The 26,900-nt window shown below is 39.0% G+C and overlaps 1 protein-coding gene across 5 annotated transcripts in view; it reads left to right on the top strand.

Annotated features, from left to right (window-relative positions):
* The window catches only part of LOC126277958 (uncharacterized), a 226,444-nt gene extending 209,105 nt beyond the window's left edge, over window positions 1–17,339 (top strand). For all 5 annotated transcript variants that reach the window (XM_049977578.1, XM_049977579.1, XM_049977577.1 and 2 more), the window contains one exon: window positions 17,176–17,339. Coding sequence is in view for 1 of the 5 variants with exons in the window: in XM_049977579.1 (XP_049833536.1) it covers window positions 17,176–17,182 (7 nt within the window). In the remaining 4 variants the exon portion in view is untranslated. The remainder of the gene's footprint in view (window positions 1–17,175) is intronic.
* Window positions 17,340–26,900: the final 9,561 nt, after the last annotated feature.

Here is a 26,900-nt window from a genome sequence, read left to right as displayed (position 1 = left end):
TGTACCACGGTGGCTCTTTCCCATCTCTTACGATCTTGCTTGGCACATACTCATCTAACGCATATTGTACCATGGTTTTGAACTTTGTCCACTGATCCTCAACACTATCTGCACTTGAGACAAAACTTTTGTGTTGAGCCGTCAGGTACTCTGTAATCTGCTTTTTGTCACTTTTGCTAAACAGAAAAATCTTCCTACCTTTTTTAATATTTCTATTCACGGCTGAAATCATCGATGCAGTAACCGCTTTATGATCGCTGATTCCCTGTTCTGCATTAACTGATTCAAATAGTTCGGGTCTGTTTGTCACCAGAAGGTCTAATATATTATCGCCACGAGTCGGTTTTCTGTTTAACTGCTCAAGGTAGTTTTCAGATAAAGCACTTAAAAATATTTCACTGGATTCTTTGTCCCTGCCACCCGTTATAAACGTTTGAGTCTCCCAGTCTATATCCGGCAAATTAAAATCTGCACCCAGAACTATAACATGGTGGGGAAATCTACTCGAAATATTTTCCAAATTATTCCTCAGGTGCTGAGCCACAACAGCTGCTGAGCCCGGGGGCCTATAGAGACATCCAATTACCATGTCTGAGCCTGCTTTAACCGTGACCTTCACCCAAATCATTTCACAATTCGAATCTCCGTCAATTTCCTTCTATACTATTGCACTTCTTATCGCTATAAACACGCCTCCCCCTTCACTGTCCAGCCTATCTCTGCGGTATACATTCCAATCAGAGTTAAGGATTTCATTACTGTTTACGTCTGGTTTCAGCCAACTTTCTGTTCCTAGTACTATATGGGCGTTGTGACCATTTATTAATGAGAGCAGTTCTGGGACCTTTCTATAGACGGTCCTGCAGTTTACTATTAGCACATTAATATTGTTATTCCTTGTTGCATTTTGCCTACTCCTGCCTTGCCGCGTCTCAGGAGGCGTCTTGTCGGGCCTAGGGAGGGAATTCTCTAACCTAAAAAAACCCCATGTGCACTCCACACGTACTCCGCTACCCTCGTAGCCGTTTCCGGCATGTAGTGCACGCCTGACCTATTCAGGGGGACCCTACATTTCTCCACCCGATAGCGGAGGTCGAGAAATTTGCACCCCAGCTCTCCGCAGAATCGTCTGAGCTTCTGGTTTAAGCCTTCCACTCGGCTCCAAACCAGAGGACCGTGATCGGTTCTCGGAACGATACTACAAATAGTTAGCTCTGATTCCACCCCGCGAGCGAGGCTTTCCGCCTTCACCAACTCCGCCAACCGCCTGTACGAACTGAGGATGATCTCTGAACCCAGACGGCAGGAGTCATTGGTGCCGACATGAGCAACAATTTGCAGTCGGGTGCACCCAGTGCTCTCTATCGCCGCCGGTAGGGCCTCCTCCACATCTCGGATGAGACCCCCCGGTAAGCAGACAGAGTGAACACTGGCCTTCTTCCTCGACCTTTCCGCTATTTCCCTAAGGGGCTCCATCACCCGCCTAACATTGGAGCTCCCAATAACTAATAAACCCCTCCCCCCGTGTGCCTGCTCGGACCTTGCTGAAGGAGCAGCCACATGTCCACTCACAGGCAGAGCGGGCGATGCCACACGGCCAGCCTCCACATTGACCCTCCGCCTCGTGCGCCGCGAACGCCGCTGAACCCGCCACTCCCCTTGGGGAGAGGTTGGCCCAACCGCACCCGGTACCCGCGAAGATGTCTCGACAGCAGGGACAGTGGGTGAAGCATCTAACACCTGGGGTGCACCATGCGACGCACCAGACTCCCCACTGCCACTACACTCCGAGGCAGCAGCCTGAAGACGGCTGACCGCGGCCATCAACACGCTCAGCTGTTCGCGAAGAGTGGCCAGCTGCTCCTGCCTCTGTACACAGCAGCATAGGTAGCTGAGCTCAATCGTTTCAGTAGATTGTCAATGTGTGTCTTCCAGTTTAAATTCTGATCAATACAGACACCCAGAAATTTTGAACAATCTGCTTTAGCTAAAGATTTTCCCCCACACTCTATATTTATTTCCGGTGTTATGCCTTTCCCTGTACTGAACTGTATGTACAGTGTTTTTTCAAAGTTCAATGAAAGTCCATTTGCGGAAAACCACCTAATAACTCTTTGAAAAACATTATTTGCATTTTCCTCAGCTGATTCTTGCTTTTTAGGCTTGATTACAGTACTTGTGTCATCTGCAAAGAGAACCAAGTTTGCATCTTCATGAATATAATTAGGCAAGTCATTAACATATATTAAAAACAATAAAGGCCCCAAGACAGAACCCTGTGGTACCCCATTCTTGGTACATCCCCAGTCTGAATAATCTGATGCCCTTTGTGTACTATGTGGGTTTACTGTTTCAACCTTCTGCATTCTAGCAGTTAAATATGAAGTGAACCATCTGTGTACTGAACCATTCATTCCATAGTACTTCAGCTTATCTAAGAGCTTGACTGTCATCACTTTGGCTGTTTACCCATCCATACCCTCCTGTGTTTCATTATCTACATTGTGCTGTTCCAGTTTGTAAGCTGGAACAATCTAATGTAGATAATGAAATACTTCTTTTTCTTTGAGTTGTTGATTTTGTTGCCACCATGAATTCCTCTCCTGTAGCAACCTACATCCTGAATTATTTGCTGAATGTAATCTAGTCACTGCTTTCCTCTACAGCTTTTACCCACTGAAGCTGCCTCTTGTACCATGGAAGTTAGTTCATGGTGTTTTAACAGATGTCCTACAATGTTTTTCTCTCTTTGCTGATTCTCCAAAAAACCTCTCATTCCTTACTTTATCAGTCTACTTAATTTTCAACATTCTTCTGTAGCACCACATCTGAAATGCTTCAATTCTCTTCTGTTCATTTTCCCACAGCCCAAGTTTCACTACCATACAATGCTGTGCTCCCAACACACATTCTCAGAAATTTTTTCCTCAAATTAAGACCTACGTTTGATACTAGTACACTTCTCTTGGCCAAAAATACCAACTTTGCCAGTGCTAATCTGTTTTTGATGTCCTCCTTGCTATCCTCCTTGCTATCTTCATCATGGGTAATTTTGCTGCATAGACAGCAGAATTCCTTGACTTCATATTTTGTGATCACCATCCTGATTATAAGTTTCTCTCTGCTCTCATTTCTGCTACTTCTCATTACTTTCCTCTTTCTTTGATTTACTCTCAGTCCATATTCTGTTCTGATTAGACTGTTTGTTCCATTCAGAAATCCTGTAATTCTTCTTCACTTTCACAGAGTATAGCAATGTTATCAGTGAGTCTTATTGTTGATATTTGATATCCTTCACTTTGAATTTTAATTCCACTCTGGAACCTTTCTTTTATTTCTGTCATTGCTTTTGATGTATAGATTGAACAATAGGGACAAAGGACTACATCCCTGTCTTATAACCTTTTTAATTCGAGCACTTCATTCTTGGTCTTCCACTCTTATTGTTCCCTCTTGGCTGTTGTAAATATTTTGTATTACCTGTCAACTATAAGCTGATCCCTATTTTCCTCAGAATGTCAAACATATTGCACCATTTGATGCTGTCAAATGCTTTTTCCAGGTCAACAAATCCTATGAGTGTGTTTTGAGTTTTCATTAATCTTGCTTCCATTATCAACTGCAATGTCAGAACTGCCTCTCTGTTGCCTTTACCTTTCTTATTGCCAAACTGACCACCATCTAACAGATCCTCACTTTTCTTTTCCAATCTTCTGCATATTATTCTTGTCAGCAACTTGAATGCATGAGCTACTAAGCTGACTGCGCAATAATTGTCACACTAATCAGCTTTTGCAATGTTCAGAATTATGTGGATGATTTTTGTCCAAAAATCAGATGGTATAATGCCAGACTCATATAGTCTATGCACCAACATGAACAGTCATTTTGGTGCCACTCCCCCAAGCGATTTTAGAAATTCTGACAGAATGCTGTCTATGCTTCCTGCCTTATTCCATCTTAAGTCTTCAAAAGCTCTTATAAATTCTGACTCTAAGAGTGGGTCCCCTATTTCTTCTATATCAATTCCTGTTTCTTCTTCTATCATGCCATCAGACAAGTCTTTCCCTTAAAGAGGCCTTCATTATACTCATTCCACCCATCAGCTCCCTCCTCTACATTTAACAGTGGAATTCCCATTGCACCCTTAATGTTAACAACCCTGCTTTTAATTTCACTGAATGTTGTTTTGATTTTTTTGTATGATGAGTCAGTCTTTCTAAAATACTATTAGGGTAACTTAAATGGTAGGCTATTAAAGTTCTCCTCATTGTACCAGTGGAGTCATATCATGATACTAAATATAGAAGATTAATTTCAGAGTGGGAAAACATTAAGTATGGTGCACCACAGGTTTCAGTGCTTGCTTGGCTCCTGTTCTTGGTCTACATAAATGTCACTGAAGAATTCTTCAAAAATTGTAATATTTGCTGCTGAGACAAGTCTACTGCTAGAGGGCTCAAACACACCCACATTAGTCACAAGCAGAACAATACTGGAACAGGTTTACAACTGGTATACAACCAACAGCTTATTACTCAATCTTACAAAAGCTCTCCTGTTCTCAACTAAGACTTTTGACAAAGCATTTATGTAACATTATATATACCACTGTCAGCTCTATATACTGGAAAAGTTAAGTTCTTTGTAATACAAACATTTAAGTAATGTGGAATATATATTCCTGAGTGGCTAATGGGGTACACTTTTCTTTTTCTTTTTGCATATTTGGGGATTTTCAGCTTTCTGCCTGAAGTTCACTGGCATAGAACTATAAAACTCCATTTCAAAATGTAGAGGAAATTGCTTAGGCTATGTGGAAATTATTTTTGCTTCTCATATTGTGGTTGTTACTTGCTGAATTCATCCAAAACTCATCCTAGTTGTTAACCACAGATACTGTAAGGGAGTAGATTTATGTGCATTGGCATGTAACTCTAAGAATCCCTAGGTGTGAAGGCACTTCTGCAAAATGTTCATTTATCAACTTTTCATAATATTCTTGTTGCACACTTTTGTAGAATAAATATTTTTCTTGCCTTAGCTGCAGCTGCCTTAAGTTTGTGTCATGGGACAGAAGTCAGTGAAAGTATACAAATTATACTAGCGGTCCTGTTGGCAAGTTGAGACAGTGAGAGAGATTTCTGAGTGCAAAGCAGTCAGAACAGAGTTTATTTTTTTTTGATTAACTAAACTATATACTGGTGGTTATTTATTGGATTAATAATTTGGATGTGAAGGTATTTCATACATGGAGCCTCATGAAATGTGTGCCCGCTGATCTCTATTTCTGGGATCTATATGCGATTTTTACTTCTTTGGAGCTGCATTATATAAGTCTTTGTTTGATAAAGAGTTAAAGTGTTTGCTGTGAACAACTTGTATACCTGTTCATTATTTTCCATGTGGTGTCTGGTCTGAATTTCTAATGCCTTATCAGTATACTTGTCTCATCAGCAAACATCGTCATTTCTGAAGAGTCCTCCAACATCTTGGCTAATCATTTATATTGATCCATAACAATAGTGAGCTGAGCACCAAACTTGGCGATACTACATTTAACACTTGCCCACTCTGAATTTTGACTTATTCCTGTGCTAACATTGTTACTGCGGCCCTCTGCTTTATATTGTTAAGATGCTTGGGGAATGTCTTTAGTTTCTATAGTTGAATTGTAAGCCCCAAAAAAGGGCCTTGATAAGATCACAGAAAATGTAAACAAGATATTTTTCTTGTTAGTTCATGCAGAACCGAATATGTGAGCTCATATATTACTTTCCCAACAGAGAAGACTTCACAGCAGCCTAAAACAGCCATTGTTAAAAGGTTATTCTTACAAAACTGCTTCAGTATTCTGTGGTAAACTATATCCTTAGAACATTTTGGGAAAATGAGAAGGAAGGGACATTAGATTGTAATACTCTACCTGAGAACTAAAGAGATAAAGTGCAATTTATGACATCTTTGCTGAACTTAATATCTGTAATACCCACACATTTCATTTATTGATGTGGGATGCTAATAGTGCTCCTGTCCATGGTCAGTTGTCCATGGTCAGTTTCAGTAGTGTTACAAAGGTGAATGCCCATTTAAGACTGTCAAAATCAGCTGCTGGCTGGAATATGACTGGTGCTCTATACAGACAAATGAAGTACTGTGTGGATATTACAAAATCAGTCTTACATTGGAACTGGAGAGACTGGACATGTGCCCTTCACCTCTTAGACACAGAATTTGAGGCCATCTGGTCATCTCAATTTTTATTACCATGTGCTTCTAACATCTACTTCAGTCTTTCAGAAAATACCCATGTTCTTGTCAGTTAGATACAAAGACAACTCAAGGGGGCCATTATCACATAGGCACAAGATATTAGAAGTTTGTTTGAAATACTATCAACAGCAAGAAGATTCACAAATTTCAGTGGCCTGGTGAATTTTTGAGGTCTTGTTTGCACCAGATTTGGCAAAACTGATCTTACCTGGTAGAGTACACAACATCTGTACAAGTTTCACAAGCTATGACATTGTGCAAACAAAACAATAACCTGAATATAGAATAAATTTCTTTTACTTTACTTTAGGACAGCATTATCTGAAACTGGTCATTCTATAGGGAGCATTGAGAACTGAATGCGTATTCTCCACAGAGTGGAAAATGGTCATGCTCTTAATTTGTTAGAGGAGCTTGAAATTTATAAAGCAAAAAAGGAAGAACCAACAAAACTGCTTAACTGGCTGAGCAATTTCATGCCCATTGCCTACTTTTTCTTTGTTTGACATTTTATTTTAATCGCTTAACACCTCTGTTATATATAGTTTCACCTAGTATACAGTGCCTTACACATTTACTCCATTTTCGTATCTTGTTCACATAACTCTAATATTTACTTGTTCCTTTTCTGTTTATATAATATAATGCATTAATTAGATAATCTTGTTCATGCACTGGTATGGAGTTTTATCATTCTTTCCTTGCAAAGGCATGCTGCAAGATATGAGGGGCCCTATGTTGGTCATGTTCCTCTAACCACTTCTCACCAATGCATAATTCTGGGATTACCGCTAACAGAGGTCACTGATTATGTGCAGCAGTATGTTTTCTTTCATTGTGGCTTCTTTAGCTATTTGTTTTATAGATTTTATATTATTCAGTGCACTATGAAAGCTGTTTATTATTTCTTTCATTATCTATAATATTGGCACTTGAGCATATGTCAATTATTGTCTCTTAACTCTTCCTCTTTTTAACAATCTAACTTTTGTCATGTTTTATTTCATTGCTTTTTATTACTGTAATGCCTCTTATACCTTATAAGTCAATTACAGACTTTACCGATTGTATCCCCCCTTCATTATAAGTTGTTCTATTAATCATTGAAGACTTGTGTATGCCTACAGTAGAGGCATATGGTGAACTTACAACACAAATTTCTTGTGGCTACTGTATGGCAGTTTGTTTTGAACAGTAGTGCTGCTGAAAAGATGGCACTTGTTATTATTTATATATATTTGACAATGCTGGTGCTGATTTTTCATTTATCATTTGACAATGCCATTATGGCTGCAGAATATTAGGACATTGTCTTTTAGAGCAGATCTGAAGATGATCATTATAGGCTAAAACCAGTAATCTGCTGACAAAAAGTTTGTGACCATAGACATAAAGTAAAGGAAATTTAATTTGTACAAGTAGTAGTCTGTTGCTTTGAAGTATTAACAAATTCAAGGGCAAATAATACTTATTACACTCTGTCAAACACTTTGTGCGAAGAGCAATATGCAAATGATCTTAATCTGCATAAAATCATAAATGATATAAGTTCTGCTTATCTTTATTTTAATGTTCAGTGATTTTGTTTGTTCCTACATGTGCTTGGGAAATTTAAACGCATGTTTGATAACAACTGCAAGGAAATTCAGCATTTCCTTCTAGTAATTGTGGCCAAAATCAAGTGTCTTAGATCAAGTTTTTGTTTCAATTGGGGCTGGGGGGGGGGGGGGGGGGGGGCAAGAAGATAAGGGAGCAATGTTAAGGCAGTGATTTCTTGCATTTGAAAGCAACAGTATTTAAATTCCGATTTGGCCATTTTAATTTTGTATTTTTTTCTCACACTCGTGAGTTTAATTAGTAATCCTGGATAAGGTCATGATTGATTTCTTTCCCCATCACTTTTGTCCTACAATGTGTAATAGGTGTTTCATTCTGCTATTGTGTTCTATGATTCACCACATTATTGTGAATTTTATTCTTTCCAGTTTAATATTAGAGAAACATTGTGAAATAACGTTGGAGATCATAACCAAATAATTACATTAAGAACAACAATAAGTGCTTGTCATAGTTATTAAGTACATAGGTGTCTGTGTATGTATGGATGGATACGCGTGTGTTTGTGTGTGCGCGAGTATATACCTATCCTTTTTTCCCCCTAAGGTAAGTCTTTCCGCTCCCAGGATTGGAATGACTCCTTACCCTCTCCCTTAAAACCCACATCCTTTCATCTTTCCTTTTCCTTCCCTCTTTCCTGATGAAGCAGCCGCTGGTTGCGAAAGCTCGAAATTCTGTGTGTGTGTTTGTGTGTTTTATTCATTGTGCCTATCTACTGGCGCTTTCCCGCTTGGTAAGTCTTGGAATCTTTGTTTTTAATATATTTTTCCCATGTGAAAGTTTCTTTCTCTTTTATTTACATCATTATTAAGTACATTGATATATGCATTATCTTTCAGTACAAATAATCCCACCTTAAACCCATGTATAATTTAATTTTAGAGATGCCCTCAAGCTAGGATCTATGGTCTCTGGACCAATTTCATCACTATATTTTTGTAGCTGTGAGTGAGTGGATAATTATTAATACAAAACTCTATGTGTGAATCAGTGAACGAAGAGTGTAATGGCAGATGTTCTTGTATTCTCTTTTCTCTATTCTATTTTCTTTATAATAATATTCCACAATATCCTTGCGTGAGTGAATATAGATATATATGTTTCAAAGTGACTTAAAGCACACCCTGTGGTGTTATTCATTCCTTCTTAGGATTCTGTCTTTGAATGGTGTATTATTTTCAGGAATATGTCAAAGCACTTGCCCTAACTCAGCCTCATAACATGCGGAGTCATAGAGCAACTGACATATAATGTTGTCGTTTGATCTTTCCTGAGTGGAGGTGTTTTATGCTGAGACAGCACCACTTATTCTCACTGATTTAATTAACAACAGTTTACTAATCAGATTGTTCTGGTCTTGATGGAATGGGAAAGATTGTATTAAAATTATAGTGGCGACTTTTTCTACAAAAGTTCTACTGCGCTTTTCTTATTAACTTTTCTTATTTATTTTTTATTTTTTCACTGACAAAAACTGTCTATAACCCGAAGAAAAGATATTGATTCTCAAAATTCAAAACCTATCAACTGCTTTTTAATAGCTGATTTAACTTAATAAATTGATGGTTGCAGTATTATTTAATGAACTGCCCCTGTTTGAATTAGATCATTGGTACAAAGAACAATTGATAAATATTTTACTTAAACCAGTTTTTGAATTCCAGAATGAACTTTTGCCATGGAGCAGAGGTTATGCTTATTTGAAACTTCCAGGTAGATAAAAACTGCATGCCAGACTGGGACTCAAAACTTTGTGCTTCCAACTGAGCTATCCAACCATGAATTGTGACATACCCTCACAGCTTTACTTCTGCCATTGCCTCATCTCCTACTGTAAAACATCATGGAAGTTCTCCTGCATATCTTGTGGGACCAGCACTCCTGGAAGAAAGGATATTGTGTAAACATGACTTAGGCACAGCCTGGAGGATTGTTACCAGAATGAATTTCCACTCTGCAGCAGAGTGAATCTACCACAAAGTTTCAGTTTTCGAACTTATTGCTTGTTAAATGCTGGTAAACTTTTTGTACTATCACAATTGATGTGTTTCTGTCCAATAACTAAAATCTATAATTTCACTAAATATCACCATAACTCTTGATGTGTAACATGTACACTGTTCCTTGAGTGTGAGTCTCGTTTCACCCCCCCCCCCCCCCCCCCCCCCTCCAATTGCTTTCTAACTGTTGTTCCGATAGCCATTACAGTTGAAATTACAAATGTAAAAGATCTCAATACAATAGCCTTTCACCAGTTGAACAAAACAGCAACTGATCATCAATGCAAATCAAAAGCAATATTTCTTTTTCTGTTAATGAGATAATGATGTCAACTGACAGGCAACACTGTGAGCCAAAGAAGTTGGTCTTCATGCAATTAAAGATTCACACTGTGCATTCATATAAAGGCCAGCTTCAAAGAATGTCTGTAATTTACACAGTTGCACTTCACCCAGCTGACGTCTCATTAACTGGGCATAAATCATAAAAAAACTCAAATTGGAAAATCAGTTTTTGTAATAAGCAATGATTAATAAATGTATAGAATACATATTATAGCTCTCATTACCTTCTGTTTCTGTAGACCATATTCTGTGATGCCAAAACCTTATACATGATCTACATCTACATCTTCATGGATACACTGAAAATCACATTTATTTAATTTAATTTAATTAATTTATTTATGCATTTATTTTACCTGGCAAGAGTAGGGCCTTCAGGCCCTCTCTTACACCTGACCAGGCATACTCAGATTGAACGAGTTACAGTTTCTACATAACATTAAGGACATATAACGTATTATGCAGTACTGATGTTAAAGAAAAAAATATAGATATTATAACAGTAGTACAATGATAATTATAACAATAAAAATAATTATAACAATCAAGAATAATAATGATAATAATAATAATAGTAATAATAATGACTATACATATGAAAGTAAACATAAGTTCGTGGCAGAGGATTCATTGAACCACCTTCACAATTCTCTATTATTCCAATCTCATATAGCATGTGGAAAGAATGAACACCTATATCTTTCCATACGAGCTCTGATTTCCCTTATTTTATAATGGTGATCATTCCTCCCTATTTAGGTCTGTGTCAACAAAATATTTTCGCATTTGGAGGAGAAAGTTGGAAACTGGAATTTTGTGAGAAGATTCCATCACAACAAAAGACGCATTTCTTTTAATGATGTCCACCCCAAATCCTGTATCATTTCTGTGACACTCTCTCCCATGTTTCGTAATAATACAAAACATGCTGCCTTTCTTTGACCTTTTTCGATGTACTCCATCAGTCCTATATGGTAAGGATCCCACACTACGCAGCAGCACTCTAAAAGAGGATGGACAAGTGTAGTTTAAGTAGTCTCCTTAGTAGGTCTGTTACATTTCCTAAGTGTCCTGCCAATAAAACGCAGTCTTTTGTTAGCCTTCCCCATAACATTTTCTATGTGTTCCTTCCAATTTAAGTTGTTTGTGATTGTAATACCTAGTTATTTAGTTGACTTTATGGCTTTTAGATTAGACTGACTTACAGTGTAACTGAAATTTAATGAGTTCCTTTTAGCACTCATGTGGATGACCTTACACTTTTCTTTATTTAAGGTCAACTGCCACTTTTTGCACCATTCAAGTATCTTTTCTAAATCATTTTGCAGTTTGTTTTGATCTTCTAATGACTTTATTAGTCGATAAATGACAGTGGCATCTGCAAACAATGAAAGACCGCAGCTCAGATTGTCTCCCAAATCATTTATATAGATAAGAAGCAGCAAAGGGCTTATAACACTGCCTTGGGGAATGCCAGAAATCACTTCTGTTTTACTCAATGAGTTTCTGTCAATTACTATGAACTGTGACCTCTCTGACAGGAAATCACAAATCCACATCCACATAACTGAGATAATATTCCATAAGCACGCAATTCCACTAAGAGCCGCTTGTTTGGCACAGTGTCAAAAGCCATCCAGAAATACAGAAATACAGAATCGATCTGAAATCCCTTGTCAATAGCACTCCACACTTCATGTGAATGAAGAGCTAGTTGTGTTCCACAGGAACGATGTTTTCTAAACCCATTTTGACTAGGTGTCAATAGGCTATATTCTTTGAGGTAATTCATAATGTTCAAACACAATACATGTTCCAAAATCCTGCTGCATATCAACGTTAATGATAAGAGCCTGTAATTTAGTGAATTACTCCTACTACCTTTCTTTAATATTGGTGTGACTTGTACAACTTTCCAGTTTTGGGTACAGATCTTTCATCGAGTCAGTGGCTATAGGATTGTTAAGTATGGAGCTAATGCATGAGCATACTCTGAAAGGAACCTAATTGGTATACAGTCTGGACCAGAAGACTTCCTTTTATTAAATGATTTAAGTTGCTTCACTACTCTGAGGATATTTACTTCTACTTTACTCATGTTGGTAGCCGTTCTTGATTTGAATTCTGGTATATTTACTTTCTCTTCATTTGTGAAGGCATTTTGAAAGGCTTGTTTAGTAACTCTGCTTTGATGTCTTCGACAGTATCTCCATTGCTATAACACAGAGAAGTCATTGATTCTTTCTTGCTGCTAACATACTTTGCATACGACCAGAATCTCTTTGGATTTTCTGCCAGGTTTCGAGACAAAGTTTAGTTGTGAAAACTGTTATAAGCATCTCGCATTGAAGTCCATGCTAAATTTTGAGCTTCTGAAAAAGATTGCCAATCTTGGCGATTTTACATCTGTTTATATTTGTCATGTTTGTTTCGTTGTATCTGCATATGTGTGCTAACCTGTTTTGTGTACCAAGGAGGATCAGCTCCATTGTTTGTTTATTTATTTGGTATAAATCTCTCAAATACTGCTGATATTATTTCTTTGAATTGAAGCCATATCTGGTCTACAGTTATATTATTAATTTGGAATGAGTGGAGATTGTCTCTTAGGAAGTCATAAAGTGAATTTTTATCTCCTTTATTTGAATAGGTATATTTTTTGCTTATTTTTTGAGGATTTGGTGACTACAATATTAAATCATGTTATGACAACCCTGTGTTCACTAATCCCTGAATCAGTTTTGATGCTCCTTATTAAGTCAGGATTATTTATTGCTAAGAGGTCAAGTGTGTTTTCACAACTTTTTTCTATTCATGTGGGCTCATGAACTAACTACTCAAAATAGTTTTCAGAGAATGCGTTTAGCACAATTTCAGATGATATTTTATGTGTACCTATGGAATGAAAGATGTATTTTTTACAACATATCAAGGGTAAATTAAAGTTACCACCAAATATTATCGTATGAGGCGGATACGTGTTTGAAATCAAAATTCAAGTTTTCTTTGAACCTTTCACCAACTGTATCATCTGAATTAGGAGATTGGTAAAATGATCCAATTTTTATTTTATTCCGGTTGACAACAATGACCTCTGCCCATCCTAACTCAAAGGAAGTATCTACTTTACTTTTGCGACAAGTTAAAGTACTTCTAACAGCAACAAACATGTCACCGCCAACCGTGTTTAGCCTATCCTTTCGGATCACTGTTAGGTTCTTCGCAAAAATTTCGGCTGAGCTTATACCTGGTTTTAGCCAGCTTTCTGTGCCTATAATGATTTGGGCATCATTGCTTTCTATTAGCACTTGGAGCTCAGGTATTTTCCCAACTCACCTACGATAATTTACAGCTGTTATACCAATGGTTCCTGTATGTACATTCTTCCTGTTTTTAGCCTGCACCCTTTGTGACTGAAGCCCTTCTTGTGTTTTCCCGAGACCCTCTATCCTAAAAAATCGCCCAGTCCATGCCACACTGTCCCTGCTACCCATGTAGCCACCTCCTGCGTATAGTGGACACCTGACCTATTCAGTGGAACCTGAAACCCAACCACTCCTTGTCACAAGTCCAGGAATCTGCAGCCTACACAGTCACGGAACCATCTGAGCCTTTGATTGAGACCCTTCATGTGGCTTTGTACCAGAAGTCCACAATCGGTCCTGTCGACTGTGCTGCAAATGGTCAGCTCTGCTTTCATCTTGCAAGCAAGACTGGCAGCCTGTATCACTTTTGTTTTCCACTCGAAACCAGAGAGAATCTCTTCTGATCCAAAGTGACACACATCATTGGTACCAACGTGAGCAACAACCTGCAGATGGCTGCACCCTGTGCCCTTCATGGCATCTGGGAGGACCTTTTCCACATCTGGAATGACACCACCCAGTATGCACATGTAGTGCACATTGGTCTTCTTACCCTTCTTGTCAACCAAGTCCCTAAGAGGCCCCATAATGTGCCTAACATTGTAGCTCCCAACTATTATTAATTGCACCCTATGTGATTGCCCAGATCTTGGTGGGTGAATGGTTTCCTCTGAAACAGGACACTCGGCAGCATCTGGCTCAGCGACAGTGTCAATCACAGACAGCACCTGCAACCTGTTTGTCAGACAAACCAGGAAGGCCTTATGTGTGGCCACCTGGGAAATCTTTCATTGCCTTCTTTGCCCCAGCACGACCTCCCACTCGATCACAGGTGAGGGGTGAGCCTCAGTGCAAGCAGTAACTGTGTCGGCCACCAGTAAGGACTGATTGGAGGACTGGGACATGCTGGACGTCCACTGGATCCCAACGGCCGGCCCACAACAGTGGTGCCCATCCACTGCAGCCTCAAGCTGTGTAACCGAACCCATCACAGCCTGAAGCTGAGAGCAAAGTGTCGCCAACTCGGATCGCATCTGCACACAACAATCGCAGTCCCTGTCCGTACTAAAGACTGTGGAAAACTACACTATGCAGATAAACGGACTATTGGCACGTGCTGCACAACTCTATTGCAGACCTTGACAAAAATGCAGGAACTGTGTCTAATAATACACAGATATTCAAAAACCTAACTACCGAAGCGCTCAGGTGAAACTAAATAACTCGCCCCTGATTAGGAATTTGTAATATATCACAAAATCAGTTTACTTTGTGACAGAAATGAAAATGCAAGAACAGTGGCTATTAGATTTTAAATCTAATCTCAAGAAACTAAATTATTAAAGCACATAGATGTTATAATAAAATTTGCTCCTGGTTAGGAACTCGTAAATGCCACAAAAGCAGTTAATTCCCTGTTGCTGCATCTGTCTTGGTCAGTTACTACTGATAATTTATCAGAATTCTAGGAATATGGCATGGTAATTGCTGTTGATATCCACTTCTGTAATATCCTTAGATAAATCAGTCTCTATAATTCTTAAATAAATGTTTCAATATTTTTACTTAGAAGCAGTTGTATTTATTTAATAAACTTATTAGACAACAGTGGAAGACCATTGTGCAGTGATGTAATTATATTACTGCGGAATGGTCCTGATGGTTTGTTGTTAACATGTGCTCAAAAAGTCAAGATGTCTAGTGTGGAAGTATGATGGTCTCATCAAATGCAAACCACAAAAAATAGAAAAAGGAATGTATATGAAGGGATGATGTTTCTTATATAACTTCAGCCAACTGGCTATCTACAACTGTTTTGGAATGTGTTGATCAATAATACAAATTGTATCACTCATAAATGTTTGAATATATGCTACAACATTATTAACCAAAAGCATAAATGTAAACTGGTAAACACTGTAGTGTTCGTAAGAAACATTCACACAGAAAAAACTGTCCAAAAGACAGGAAATGAAACTAATAATGTCAGCCTGCAACAATGTCCATCAATATGAAATCTGGCCCACAGCACCTTGCAAGAACTGCACATGAGGTTCCAAGATGTCATGAAAATAACTGACAGCAGTTTAATTGTACCAATTCACCCGTGCAATTTGATGAAGAGGTGTTCAAGTGGTCAACATAATCCCTGTCCGCACCATTATGGATCCTCCTCAATATTGGTCTCTTTCTACAATGTTTGGGTCCCAAAATCATGTTCCACATTCCCTCCAGTTGCGAATCCATCAAAAATACTCTCCAGACCAAATTGGGACTCATCTGTGAAAAGAACGTTGGGCTACTGGCATGGTGGCATGTTGACAGTTCCTCTCTAGACGGTCCCTTCTGTGAAGATGCAACAGAGATAGACATACAGCAGGTCTCCAATAATAAAGGCTACTCCACCAAAGCCTTCTACATACTGTTTGCCTTGATATAGGCATCCAGTGGATGCTGCAATGTCAATACCAGTAGCTGTGCAGTACTAAGGCAGTCTCATTATGCCCTTACAGCCAAATAACACTCATCTCTTTCTGAAGTCATATGTGATCAGTCCTGCCCAGGTCTTCAGGATACAGTTTCAGTCTCTATTAACTGTTGCCACATCCAAGAAACAACAGAACAGTTAACTTTAAACCATAGGGCCACACCAGTTTGTGACTATCCTGCTTCCATTCTTCCTATGTCCCTACACTGCAGACAGTCTGGTAAGTGTATTCTCTGTGCCATTCTGCACCATATGTGGCTATGTACATAGTGATAATGGGTGTGGAACTACCTGGAAAACACTACCCCATTTGATAGGTGCCCTGAGGTCTGTGCTGGTGTGGTTGTACATTGACTGGAAGGTCACCTTCCATGCAGAACATGATTGTAGGGACAGCTGTTGAAAGTTCATATGATTATATCATGAATTAGACACAGGATGGGGAAATAGCTGTTTGCTGCTTTAATTTTGGATTACAGTGGATTTAACTAAAAGTAAACACTTCTATCCAGACAGAGCATATCTGTTGTTGGTCTTCAAATATTAAAAATTGAGAAATTATTTGTGTTGCTGTCAGAGAAGATAGTCTCACCACCAAACAAAGAATTAATATATAAACTGGTAGAATATTATTGATGCCAGTGAGTATACTGTAGTCATGTTTACTTACTAATGTTACTGGTGATGATGGAAGTTGATTCTTCCTCTGAATGGTGTAATAATTGGCCAAATGTGAGATGAGTCTATGAATTATGACTCCATGTGAGAGGACAATTAAAATCTCATCAGCTGCGACTGACTGTTGCCACTGAGATTGATCATAGTATTTGTATTTAGTGTTATCTGTAGCGGTAACTGTCAAAGAAGTTAAAAGTTTTTGCTCTGATGGTGAGATAAAGGAAGGTAAAAGTTACTGTTGGGAAATACTTATCCATTATAGAGAACACCTGTATTATAATCATGAAAATAATCCACAAAGCTGGATGAAAAGTAAAACAAAATGTACCTGTGATTATTCATAAACTACTAATTTGTTCTTATTTTTGGAACTGAAATTTTTGTATCATCTTCTGTTTGTCTTTTATAGGAACTGATACACCAGACCTCAGCAATACATGCACATTTGTGGAAGCAAGAAGCTTGAATTATGGATTGTATTCAGTTTCATACAATGTATTGTCAACCTAAAATAAATATCAAAATAGCTTTGTATCTCATTCTTTTTTTAATAAAATAAGTTATGAAATACTACATTTACGCAATGATCTGCCAAATATATTATGCCTACATAGTTTTATTTCAAAATGCTCACTGTAGAATGCTGTTCTTCATATCTATCAATAAAAGAACAAAAGTATTTCAGAAAGTATCTGCTAAAATTACTGTCCTTAAAATTTACTGCATAGAAGAGACAGTTAATTTCAGAGAGGCGCATCAGAAAAGAATGCTAGAAATATTCAGCTTTCACACTGAATCCTCCATCATAACTTGTAAGCTTACATCCTGACATGAGCACAACTCAGACAAATGTGGCCACTGTTGTCTCCAAGAACTAAGGCTTTACTGTGACTGCTTCTGAGAGGTGAGGAGCAGTCTAGCTGGGGTGGGTAGTGGGGGTACAGAGTAAGTTTGGCATGGGGACGGGGGAGAGATAGCTGGTTAGGATGGGGGGAAATGCTAGTGACGTCTGTGGGAGCAGGAAGGGTCAAGGAGAGAACTAGACAATGACAAAGGACTATGTAGGTGATTTGGCAGGATAGAATGCATGTGTAGTACTGGAGTGGGCAAAGGGAGGGGATAATGATGATGATGTTGTTTGGTTTGTGGGGCCCTCAACTGCGTGGTCACCAGCACCCATAGAAATTTCCAAGTTTTACTTGTTCTGGTCTCCAACTTTCATGAATGATGCTGGTGATTAAATGACAAGGACAACCATATCACCCAGCCCCGAGTGGAGAAATCAGTGAAGAGAACATAGAGTGAAAGTGGACTACAGGGTTAACGGAAATGAAGGAAAAGTTTCAAAGAGAGTTCATGCCAGTGCAACTCAGAAAATCTGGTGTTGGTGAGGAAAATCTAGGTGACACAGGCTCTGAAACAGTCATTAAAGTGAAGCACATTGCGTTTGGCAGGGTGCTGTGCAACAGGGCGGGCCATCCATCTACGTTTACATACACTCCTGGAAATTGAAATAAGAACACCATGAATTCATTGTCCCAGGAAGGGGAAACTTTATTGACACATTCCTGGGGTCAGATACATCACATGATCACACTGACAGAACCACAGGCACATAGACGCAGGCAACAGAGCATGCACAATGTCGGCACTAGTACAGTGTATATCCACCTTTCGCAGCAATGCAGGCTGCTATTCTCCCATGGAGATGATCGTAGAGATGCTGGATGTAGTCCTGTGGTACGGCTTGCCATGCCATTTCCACCTGGCGCCTCAGTTGGACCAGCGTTCGTGCTGGACGTGCAGACCGCGTGAGACGACGCTTCATCCAGTCCCAAACATGCTCAATGGGGGACAGATCCGGAGATCTTGCTGGCCAGGGTAGTTGACTTACACCTTCTAGAGCACGTTGGGTGGCACGGGATACATGCGGACGTGCATTGTCCTGTTGTAACAGCAAGTTCCCTTGCCGGTCTAGGAATGGTAGAACGATGGGTTTGATGTCGGTTTGGATGTACCGTGCACTATTCAGTGTCCCCTCGATGATCACCAGAGGTGTACGGCCAGTGTAGGAGATCGCTCCCCACACCATGATGCCGGGTGTTGGCCCTGTGTGCCTCTAGTCGTATGCAGTCCTGATTGTGGCGCTCACCTGCACGGTGCCAAACACGCATACGACCATCATTGGCACCAAGGCAGGAGCGACTCTCATTGCTGAAGACGACACGTCTCCATTCGTCCCTCCATTCACACCTGTCGTGACACCACTGGAGGCGGGCTGCACGATGCTGGGGCGTGAGCTGAAGACGGCCTAACGGTGTGCGGGACCGTAGCCCAGCTTCATGGGGACGGTTGCAAATGGTCCTCGCCGATAACCCAGGAGCAACACTGTCCCTAATTTGCTGGGAAGTGGCGGTGCGGTCCCCTACGGCACTGCGTAGGATCCTACGATCTTGGTGTGCATCCATGCGTCGTTGCGGTCCGGTCCCAGGTCGACGGGCACGTGCACGTTCCACCGACCACTGGCGACAACATCGATGTACTGTGGAGACCTCACGCCCCACGTGTTGAGCAATTCGGCGGTACGTCCACCCGGCCTCCCGCATGCCCACTATATGCCCTCGCTCAAAGTCCGTCAACTGCACATACGGTTCACGTCCACGCTGTCGCGGCATGCTACCAGTGTTAAAGACTGCGATGGAGATCCGTATGCCACGGCAAACTGGCTGACACTGACGGCGGCGGTGCACAAATGCTGCGCAGCTAACACCATTCGACGGCCAACACTGCGGTTCCTGGTGTGTCCGCTGTGCCGTGCGTGTGATCATTGCTTGTACAGCCCTTTCGGAGTGTCCGGAGCAAGTATGGTGGGTTTGACACACCGGTGTCAATGTGTTCTTTTTTCCATTTCCAGGAGTGTAGATACTCTGCAAACCACCATATGGCGCATGGTGGAGGGTACTGTTTGCCACAGTTTGTTGATGGCTGTTCATGTGGACAGACAGCTTGTTAGTTGCCATGCCCACAAAGATTGTGATCCAATGTCTGCAGCAGAATTGGTGAATTACTTGGCTTTCACACCTAGCCCTGCCTTTCATAGCTAGTCCTGCCTTTGTTAAAATATGACATCCCTGTTATAGGACTGGAGTACGTTGTAGTGGGAGGAGTTATGGGACAACTCTTGCACCTAAGTGTATTGCATATGAGCCGTGAGACAAGGGTTTGGGGGCAGAGGTAGAGTAAGGACAGAAAAATATATTATGTAGCTTGGATAAGTGGTCAAATACCACTGTAGGAGGGATAGGGAGAGTAATGAGGAAGACGTTTTCACATTTCACAGCACAGTGACAGATACCTCAAAACTTTGGTGGAGAATGTGATTTAGTTACTTCAATACTGGGTGGTACAAGGTCATGAAAGTAGTGCTCCTTTGACAATGGGCACATAGAGCACAGTAAGTGACTGGGGAGATATGGCACGGGAGATCTGTTTCTGGACAAGATTGGGAGGGAGATTTCAGTCTGTGAAAGCCTCAGTCAGTCACTTGGCATATTGAAAGAGGGACTGCTCATCACTACCGATGTGCCTAGGATGTATGGAATGGACTTCTTGATGTGGAATGGGTGGCAGCTGTCAATGTGGTGGTATTGCTGGTGGTTGGTAAGTTTGATGTGAATGGAGGTACTGATGTACTGTATTTACTCGAATCTGAGCTGCACTCGAATCTAAGCCACACCTGAAAAAATGAGACTCGAAATCTAGGAAAAAAAAAATTTCCCGAATCGTCCACACCTGAAATCCAAGACTCAAAATTCAAGGGGAGAGAAAATTTTTAGGTCACACCTCCAGATCGAAACAAAGTTGGTCCATTGTAATATGAGACACAATTTAGGTCGAATGAATGATGATACAGCTATAGTAGTTTGGTTTGAGTCGTAAGGTTAGCAGTTAAGCTTTACCAGGTAGCCACTGCTATGCGTCAGGCGCTCCATCCGTATTTATACGGGTACCCTTCCTTTTTCAGGTGCTTCATCTGGTTTGAATTGATTGCTTATTTTTCTTTGATCTGATAAGTGCCGTTCTTTATGTTATAGGTGTTACGTCACTCCAAGCTGAAAATGCATTATTGTACTGTGTCATGCATTGTTTGTCGCATTCTGATAATGTATGTTTACGACCTGTCGCTGCTCGTGGCATGACCTGCTTTTGTGCACGCTACTGCTGCTTACAGTAAATAAAGAGAGGAATTGTCTCATTAGCAAAACAATGGCAAGAGACTGCTATTTGTTGTTATTTACACTGCTGCTTTCTTTGATAATGATCAACAAGAACCAAATAATAGACTGCGTGTGATAGAAGATGTTGTGAAGGAGAGTTTAGTGAAAATTTTTCTTCGTTTGAAAATCTTTGCAGACGCCTCTTTAGTACATTACATTCTACACAGAAATTAGAGTCATCTTAGATTTAAAAATCTAGTCAATTTCTGTACTTCATTTCTGACTGTATCACTATTAGGCATAAGAATAATACGAATATAAACATGACATGATATGTATATTCTTCCACGTTTACTGTTGTCTCACACTAGTTTCATAGTTTATTAGGCAGAGAGGATTTAAATGAGATAGCAGCAAACATGAAAGGATGCATGGTAAAATGTTTATATTCGTATTATTCTTATGGTGAAGAGAATACTGCATGTGATTCACAATTCATAAAAGTTCCTATTAGCAACCATCTCTTCTCACAGGTAGGAAAAAATGCAGAACGTAAAATTGGCCATATTGACAAACATCCCAAACAGTCTTGCCAGTCAGATTTTCTTAATACATTGAAATACTGCTACATTCAAAGATGAACAATACGGAATTTGTATTTAGTTCATTGGATTATGTATGGAAATGCAGTGGGTGGAGAAAAAAAGCTCGTCTTCCATGTTTTTTTAAATTTATTTACTGACGCAGAGGTTTTGACGCCAGTATTTATCTTTGTGCCTGCAAAGCATTCCAGTGTAGCGCTACATATATTCGATGGCAGAAGTTACTTGTGATGGCACCTACAACATTTTTAAGAACTTCCCCTTACTTTTCACTTGATTCTAAGCCGCAGGCAGGTTTTTGGATTACAAAAACCGGAAAAAAAGTGCGGCTTAGATTCGAGTAAATACGGTAACCATCTTCGTGGCAGAGGTAAAAATCAAGGAAGGTGGCCTGTTTGGTTGAGGAGGACCAGATGAAGCAAATGGTGAAGTTGTTGAGGTCCTGGAGGAATGTGGATAGGATGTCTTCGCCATTTGTAGGTAATTCCTTTGGAATGGAAAAAAAATGCTTCAAATGGCTCTAAGCACTATGGGACTTAACATCTGAGGTCATCAGTCCCCTAGACTTAGAACTACTTAAACCTAACTAACCTAAGGACATCACACACATCCATGCCCAAGGCAAGATTCAAAGCTGCAACCGTAGCAGCATCACAGTTCTGGACTAAAGTGCCTAGAACCAATTGGCCACAGTGGCAGGCTGCCTTTGGAGGATAAGTAATTGTGGTTGAGGATATAGTTGGTCATGGTGACCAGGAAGGAGGTCGTACTTTTAGAGTGATGCTTCTTTTCCTTGGCATCATAAACTTCTCATTTATTGTTTCTGACAGCAGCATTTACACAATACTGTTGTTGACAAAAGTAAATACTTAATAAACATATACAAACACAAAATAAAAGAAGTAAAGAAATGTAATTTACTGCTCATGACAACATCGGATTGTCATCAGATGCTTGTAATTTCTAACTTTCAATATTAATATTTGCATTTACCTGTTGTTGAAGAGAAGTTTAATGAGAAATATTAATATAAATTACAAAGAAGTAATAACTGTAAATGTATAGGTTAGAATCTAGGGTTTACTTCTTATCTGGTGTATCACCAAGGGCACACTAACTTCTGACTGTAGTTTGAGATGTTAACTGCACTTCGTAGTTTATGTAAGCACATTAGAATATATGCAATGGGTAAATCACAGTTCAAGGTGGCCATAACAAATATGTTTGTTGTTTCGGAAAGCACTTTCATTTAGAAAAATCAGCTTGTGCAATGGCAGAGAGAATGGACTACTGCAGTGGTCATGGTTAGTATATATGACAATGCTGCATAAAATTATACAGTTAATAAGTACTTTAAAACAAATAAAATGGTATTTGTAATAAAATAATGTGAAAAGGGAGTCTCTTATTCATGATTGATACGGTTAGCTTTATAAAATATAGGTATGAAGCTGGACACTCATTATACCCTTTTTGCTATGATAGTTAAAAGTCCCTTTCATGTTAAAATGTTCCATGAATAGTAAGTTTTAGTGCAAAATCATATGTAATGTCAGAAGTGACATATAGAACCTTATTAACAATACCTCATTCATCCATGTGTGATTAGAATATGTTGAGAGAGAGAAATGTTACTTGAGTGGTAATCTAGATGATACTTATGAAGAATTAAAGGATACAAGGTTAACAGAAAACTCAAGATATCCTAAAGTATATGTACAAGAGAACTGATGGGTATTTCCCAAGAGTTTGAAATGGAAGTTGAAAGGAAGTCCAGTAGTGGCCACTATCTTCATTTGGTCTCCTAAGCTGTAAGTAATAACATAATTTTGTGACAATAAGGTTCACATTTATTGCTGCCATTGCTATTCTCTAATGGAAATGTTGTTGCTTTTATGAAAAGAAATCATCACATAATTTCTCTTTTGTTTGGATGTGTTATTTATGTTTCATGCTGAAGCTGCCACAGAGTAAGCAGGGTACAATGCTTTAAGGTTCTGACCATAACTGCAGGGTGACTCAAAAGTCAGTTAACTTTCAAAAACTCAATAGTTCAGGGAATAATGTAGGTGGAGAGGTAAAAATTGACAGACTTGCTTGAAATGACATGCGATTTTATTGAAACCAGAAATAAAGTACACAAAATGACCAACATATGGTTCTTCATATGATACAAAATCAATAATTAGAATAACAATTGATTTTTAGCATAGACAATGTTCTTTATAACAAATGCTCAACATTTTGGCCATCATTAATCAAAATTGCCTTGTAATATTATTGGATTTAAGATACTTTTCAAATGAAATACTTGACATAAAAGAAAGGAACAGCCATCGGGCTGTAGTTTGTAAAGATTTTAAGGATCTCAGTGCATATGTAAAGAGACAAAATACTTTATGATGTGCACCTACACCAAGATGTGTGTCCAGTGTTAAAATATTTCAAATAAACACTATGACCCACTGGGTGAAGATATTTAAATCATTGCCATAGTGCTCGATAGCAATAAGCTGTGAAACATTTGAAAGAACAATCCATTATTTGTTAAGAAATGTTCTAGGGAGTTTATTACCTTTGTACATTTGGTTGCCAATTTGTTAAGATGTGTTGTGTAGCACCGCTACAAGTTATATTTTGTTTAGTGTCAAAAACCATGTAAATCATCAAGCAAAATGCTTCGGTAAACTGTGTGATGCTGCTAAAAAGTACTTACGTGCATACCAGAACATTTAATTTTAAGAAATCTCAGACAGACAAAAGCAATAATTGTTGAACTACTTACTCCATGTATAAGAGAAACATAAAAATGTAAGTTTTGTATTCATTGTATATTTGCTAATGTCTATTTATTTAACACCCTTGTTCTTTGAGAATATATTGATGCTTCACTTTACAGAACATTTCTGCTTATTCTTTTTTTAAACTCACCAGGTTTTTTCAATGTATGTAAGCTTTGTTACAGGTTCGCTCTTCATTTCGGTATCTTGATTGTATTTGGGAGGACATTAATGTGTTCAATTTCCAATCTGACAACTTTTTACAAAATTTAACTGTTTTGCATTCATTTCCATTTTTTTTATTATTCAAATAGGTCCCTTACAAATTTTCATCAAAGATTCTGATTGTGTGAAGGCAATCTGGGTCAAAGGTCAGTTGTGAAACCACCTTCATGTAATCAAACCTTACGTCTCCTGAACACAATTGAGAACCAATGGATTGGCATCATCCATTAATTTTTCTCTCTTTCCAAGTCATACCAAAAACAGGAAAGCAGAACTGCCGCGAGTATGCAGTCTAGTGTTATAGGTTCCATTCTTTATCTTGTTGGCTAACATTATCAGACATTATCATCATTACTGTTATATTTGATTAAATGTGTGTGAGTAGCAAAATCTATAACAATATAACCTGTAATCAAGGGACAATGCTGTGAACAGCAGTGTGCAGTACATCACTAGGTATGATGAGAAATTGCCGTTGGATCTTGTCTTTAGAATCCCAGTTGAGGTCAGATGAACGTGTTAGACAAGTGACTTCAGGTAACCTCACAACCAAGAATCACATGAATTGAGGCCGAGGGACCTGGGAGACCAAGCATGATGGAAGTGGTGACTCAGCATATGCTCCTCACCAAATGTACCCAGAAGCTCTGTCACACATATAGCAACATGGGATGGAGTGCCATCCTGAGTTAAAGTTGAACCTTCCAGAAGGCATTTATCAGTCAGGTGTAGTGTAACAAACCATTTTATCAAATACCTTGCTCCACTATTAATAATCATACCAGCTAAAGGTGATTGTGGTAGGCGATGTATGTTAAGTAGTGTAGAAAAAAGGAAAGAAGAACTTTAAAATTATAGACCCATATCACTAGTCCCTACCTTCAGTAAAATATTTGGGACAGTTATCCTATTACAGTTCACAATATCTTTCTCAAGATACAAAATGCTTACTGAATCGCAGCAAGGTATAGGGAGACCTATGCACACTCACTGCTATTACCAGTTTCTTCCATGAAGTAATTAGCAATATAGAAAGGGGTATGCACACAGCTGGAATATTCGTTGCCCCAAGCAAAGCTTCACAAATGAAACAGAGGGAGTCCCTCAAGGCTCAATTCTTGGACTGTTTCTCCTTTTAGCATATGTTAATGATGTTGTACATCCCGTTAACTCGTGCATTGTAAATTATGTTGATGTCACCTCAGTTTTATTTCATGGTAAAGATTGTGAGGAACTGAAATTTTCAGCAAGTAATGGAATACTAGAATTAAGTTTGTATTTTCATGCACAAGGATCAAAGGTCAATGTAAATAAATCCTAGGTGCTAATATTTACAACTGGCGACTCACACCACTCATGCTAAGTGAGGTATGAGGCACAGTGGCAGAGGAAGCAAATGAGTGTATATTTCTAGTGGTCCATCTGGACTCAAACCTTCATGGATTAGCCACATTAACACTGTATGTAAAAAAAAGTCAGCAATGCCCTGTATCTTCTTAGCTGACTGTCCAAAATCGTGCCCACTCACACTCTTAAAACTGTGTATTATGAATAGAAATATGGGGTTGTGCTGCAGAAATTCACCTTATCAGAGTACTATTGCTATAAAAAAAAGAGGTTTAAGGACTATATGTGGACTATGCTATGAAGGCTCTTGCTGTGATGTTTTCAGACAACACAAGTACTTCACCATATACTCTTTGTATCTTTATAATTTAGTTACTTTTTTGTCTCACAGAAAACTGAAGTAACTAATTGTAGTGATACATGACCAAAACACCAGGTCCAAAGAAAATTACTACCAACAAAGAACAAGAACAAATGATAGACCAGAGCCCATATACTAATGGACTGATATGGTATAATAAACTGCCAGAGAGCATGAAAAACAGTAATAAAAAGCAATTCAAATCAAAACTAAAAGAATTCTTAGTTGAAAAGTGTCTGTATTCACTCAACGAATTTTAGATGGTTAAGTTTAAGAGCTGTAAAATAATGTATAAAAATAATTGGTTGTATAATATGTGTAATATGTAATGTATTTTGACAAGCATCAATTTCCTGTTCAACTACTACCTGTAAAAGTAGGATCTAAACATATTTTATGTTTGTAACTGTACTTGACATTTGCAAAAGCCATCATATTGATGGCTCCAAGAAAAAAATCTAAATAAATAAATAAGCAGATACACTACACCTGGGCCTGATTTTCTACAGAGGGTCTGGGAGCAGTAACAATAAGAGCAGCAGCAAGTCATGAAGTGACAAAAGCCACTCACCTGCTGCCCAAGGACATAGATATACTTTGAC

Source organism: Schistocerca gregaria, chromosome 6, assembly GCF_023897955.1.
Source record: "Schistocerca gregaria isolate iqSchGreg1 chromosome 6, iqSchGreg1.2, whole genome shotgun sequence".
Lineage (NCBI taxonomy): Eukaryota > Metazoa > Arthropoda > Insecta > Orthoptera > Acrididae > Schistocerca > Schistocerca gregaria.
Note: the sequence above shows the minus strand (reverse complement) of the source record. Positions and strands in the feature narration are given on the sequence as shown.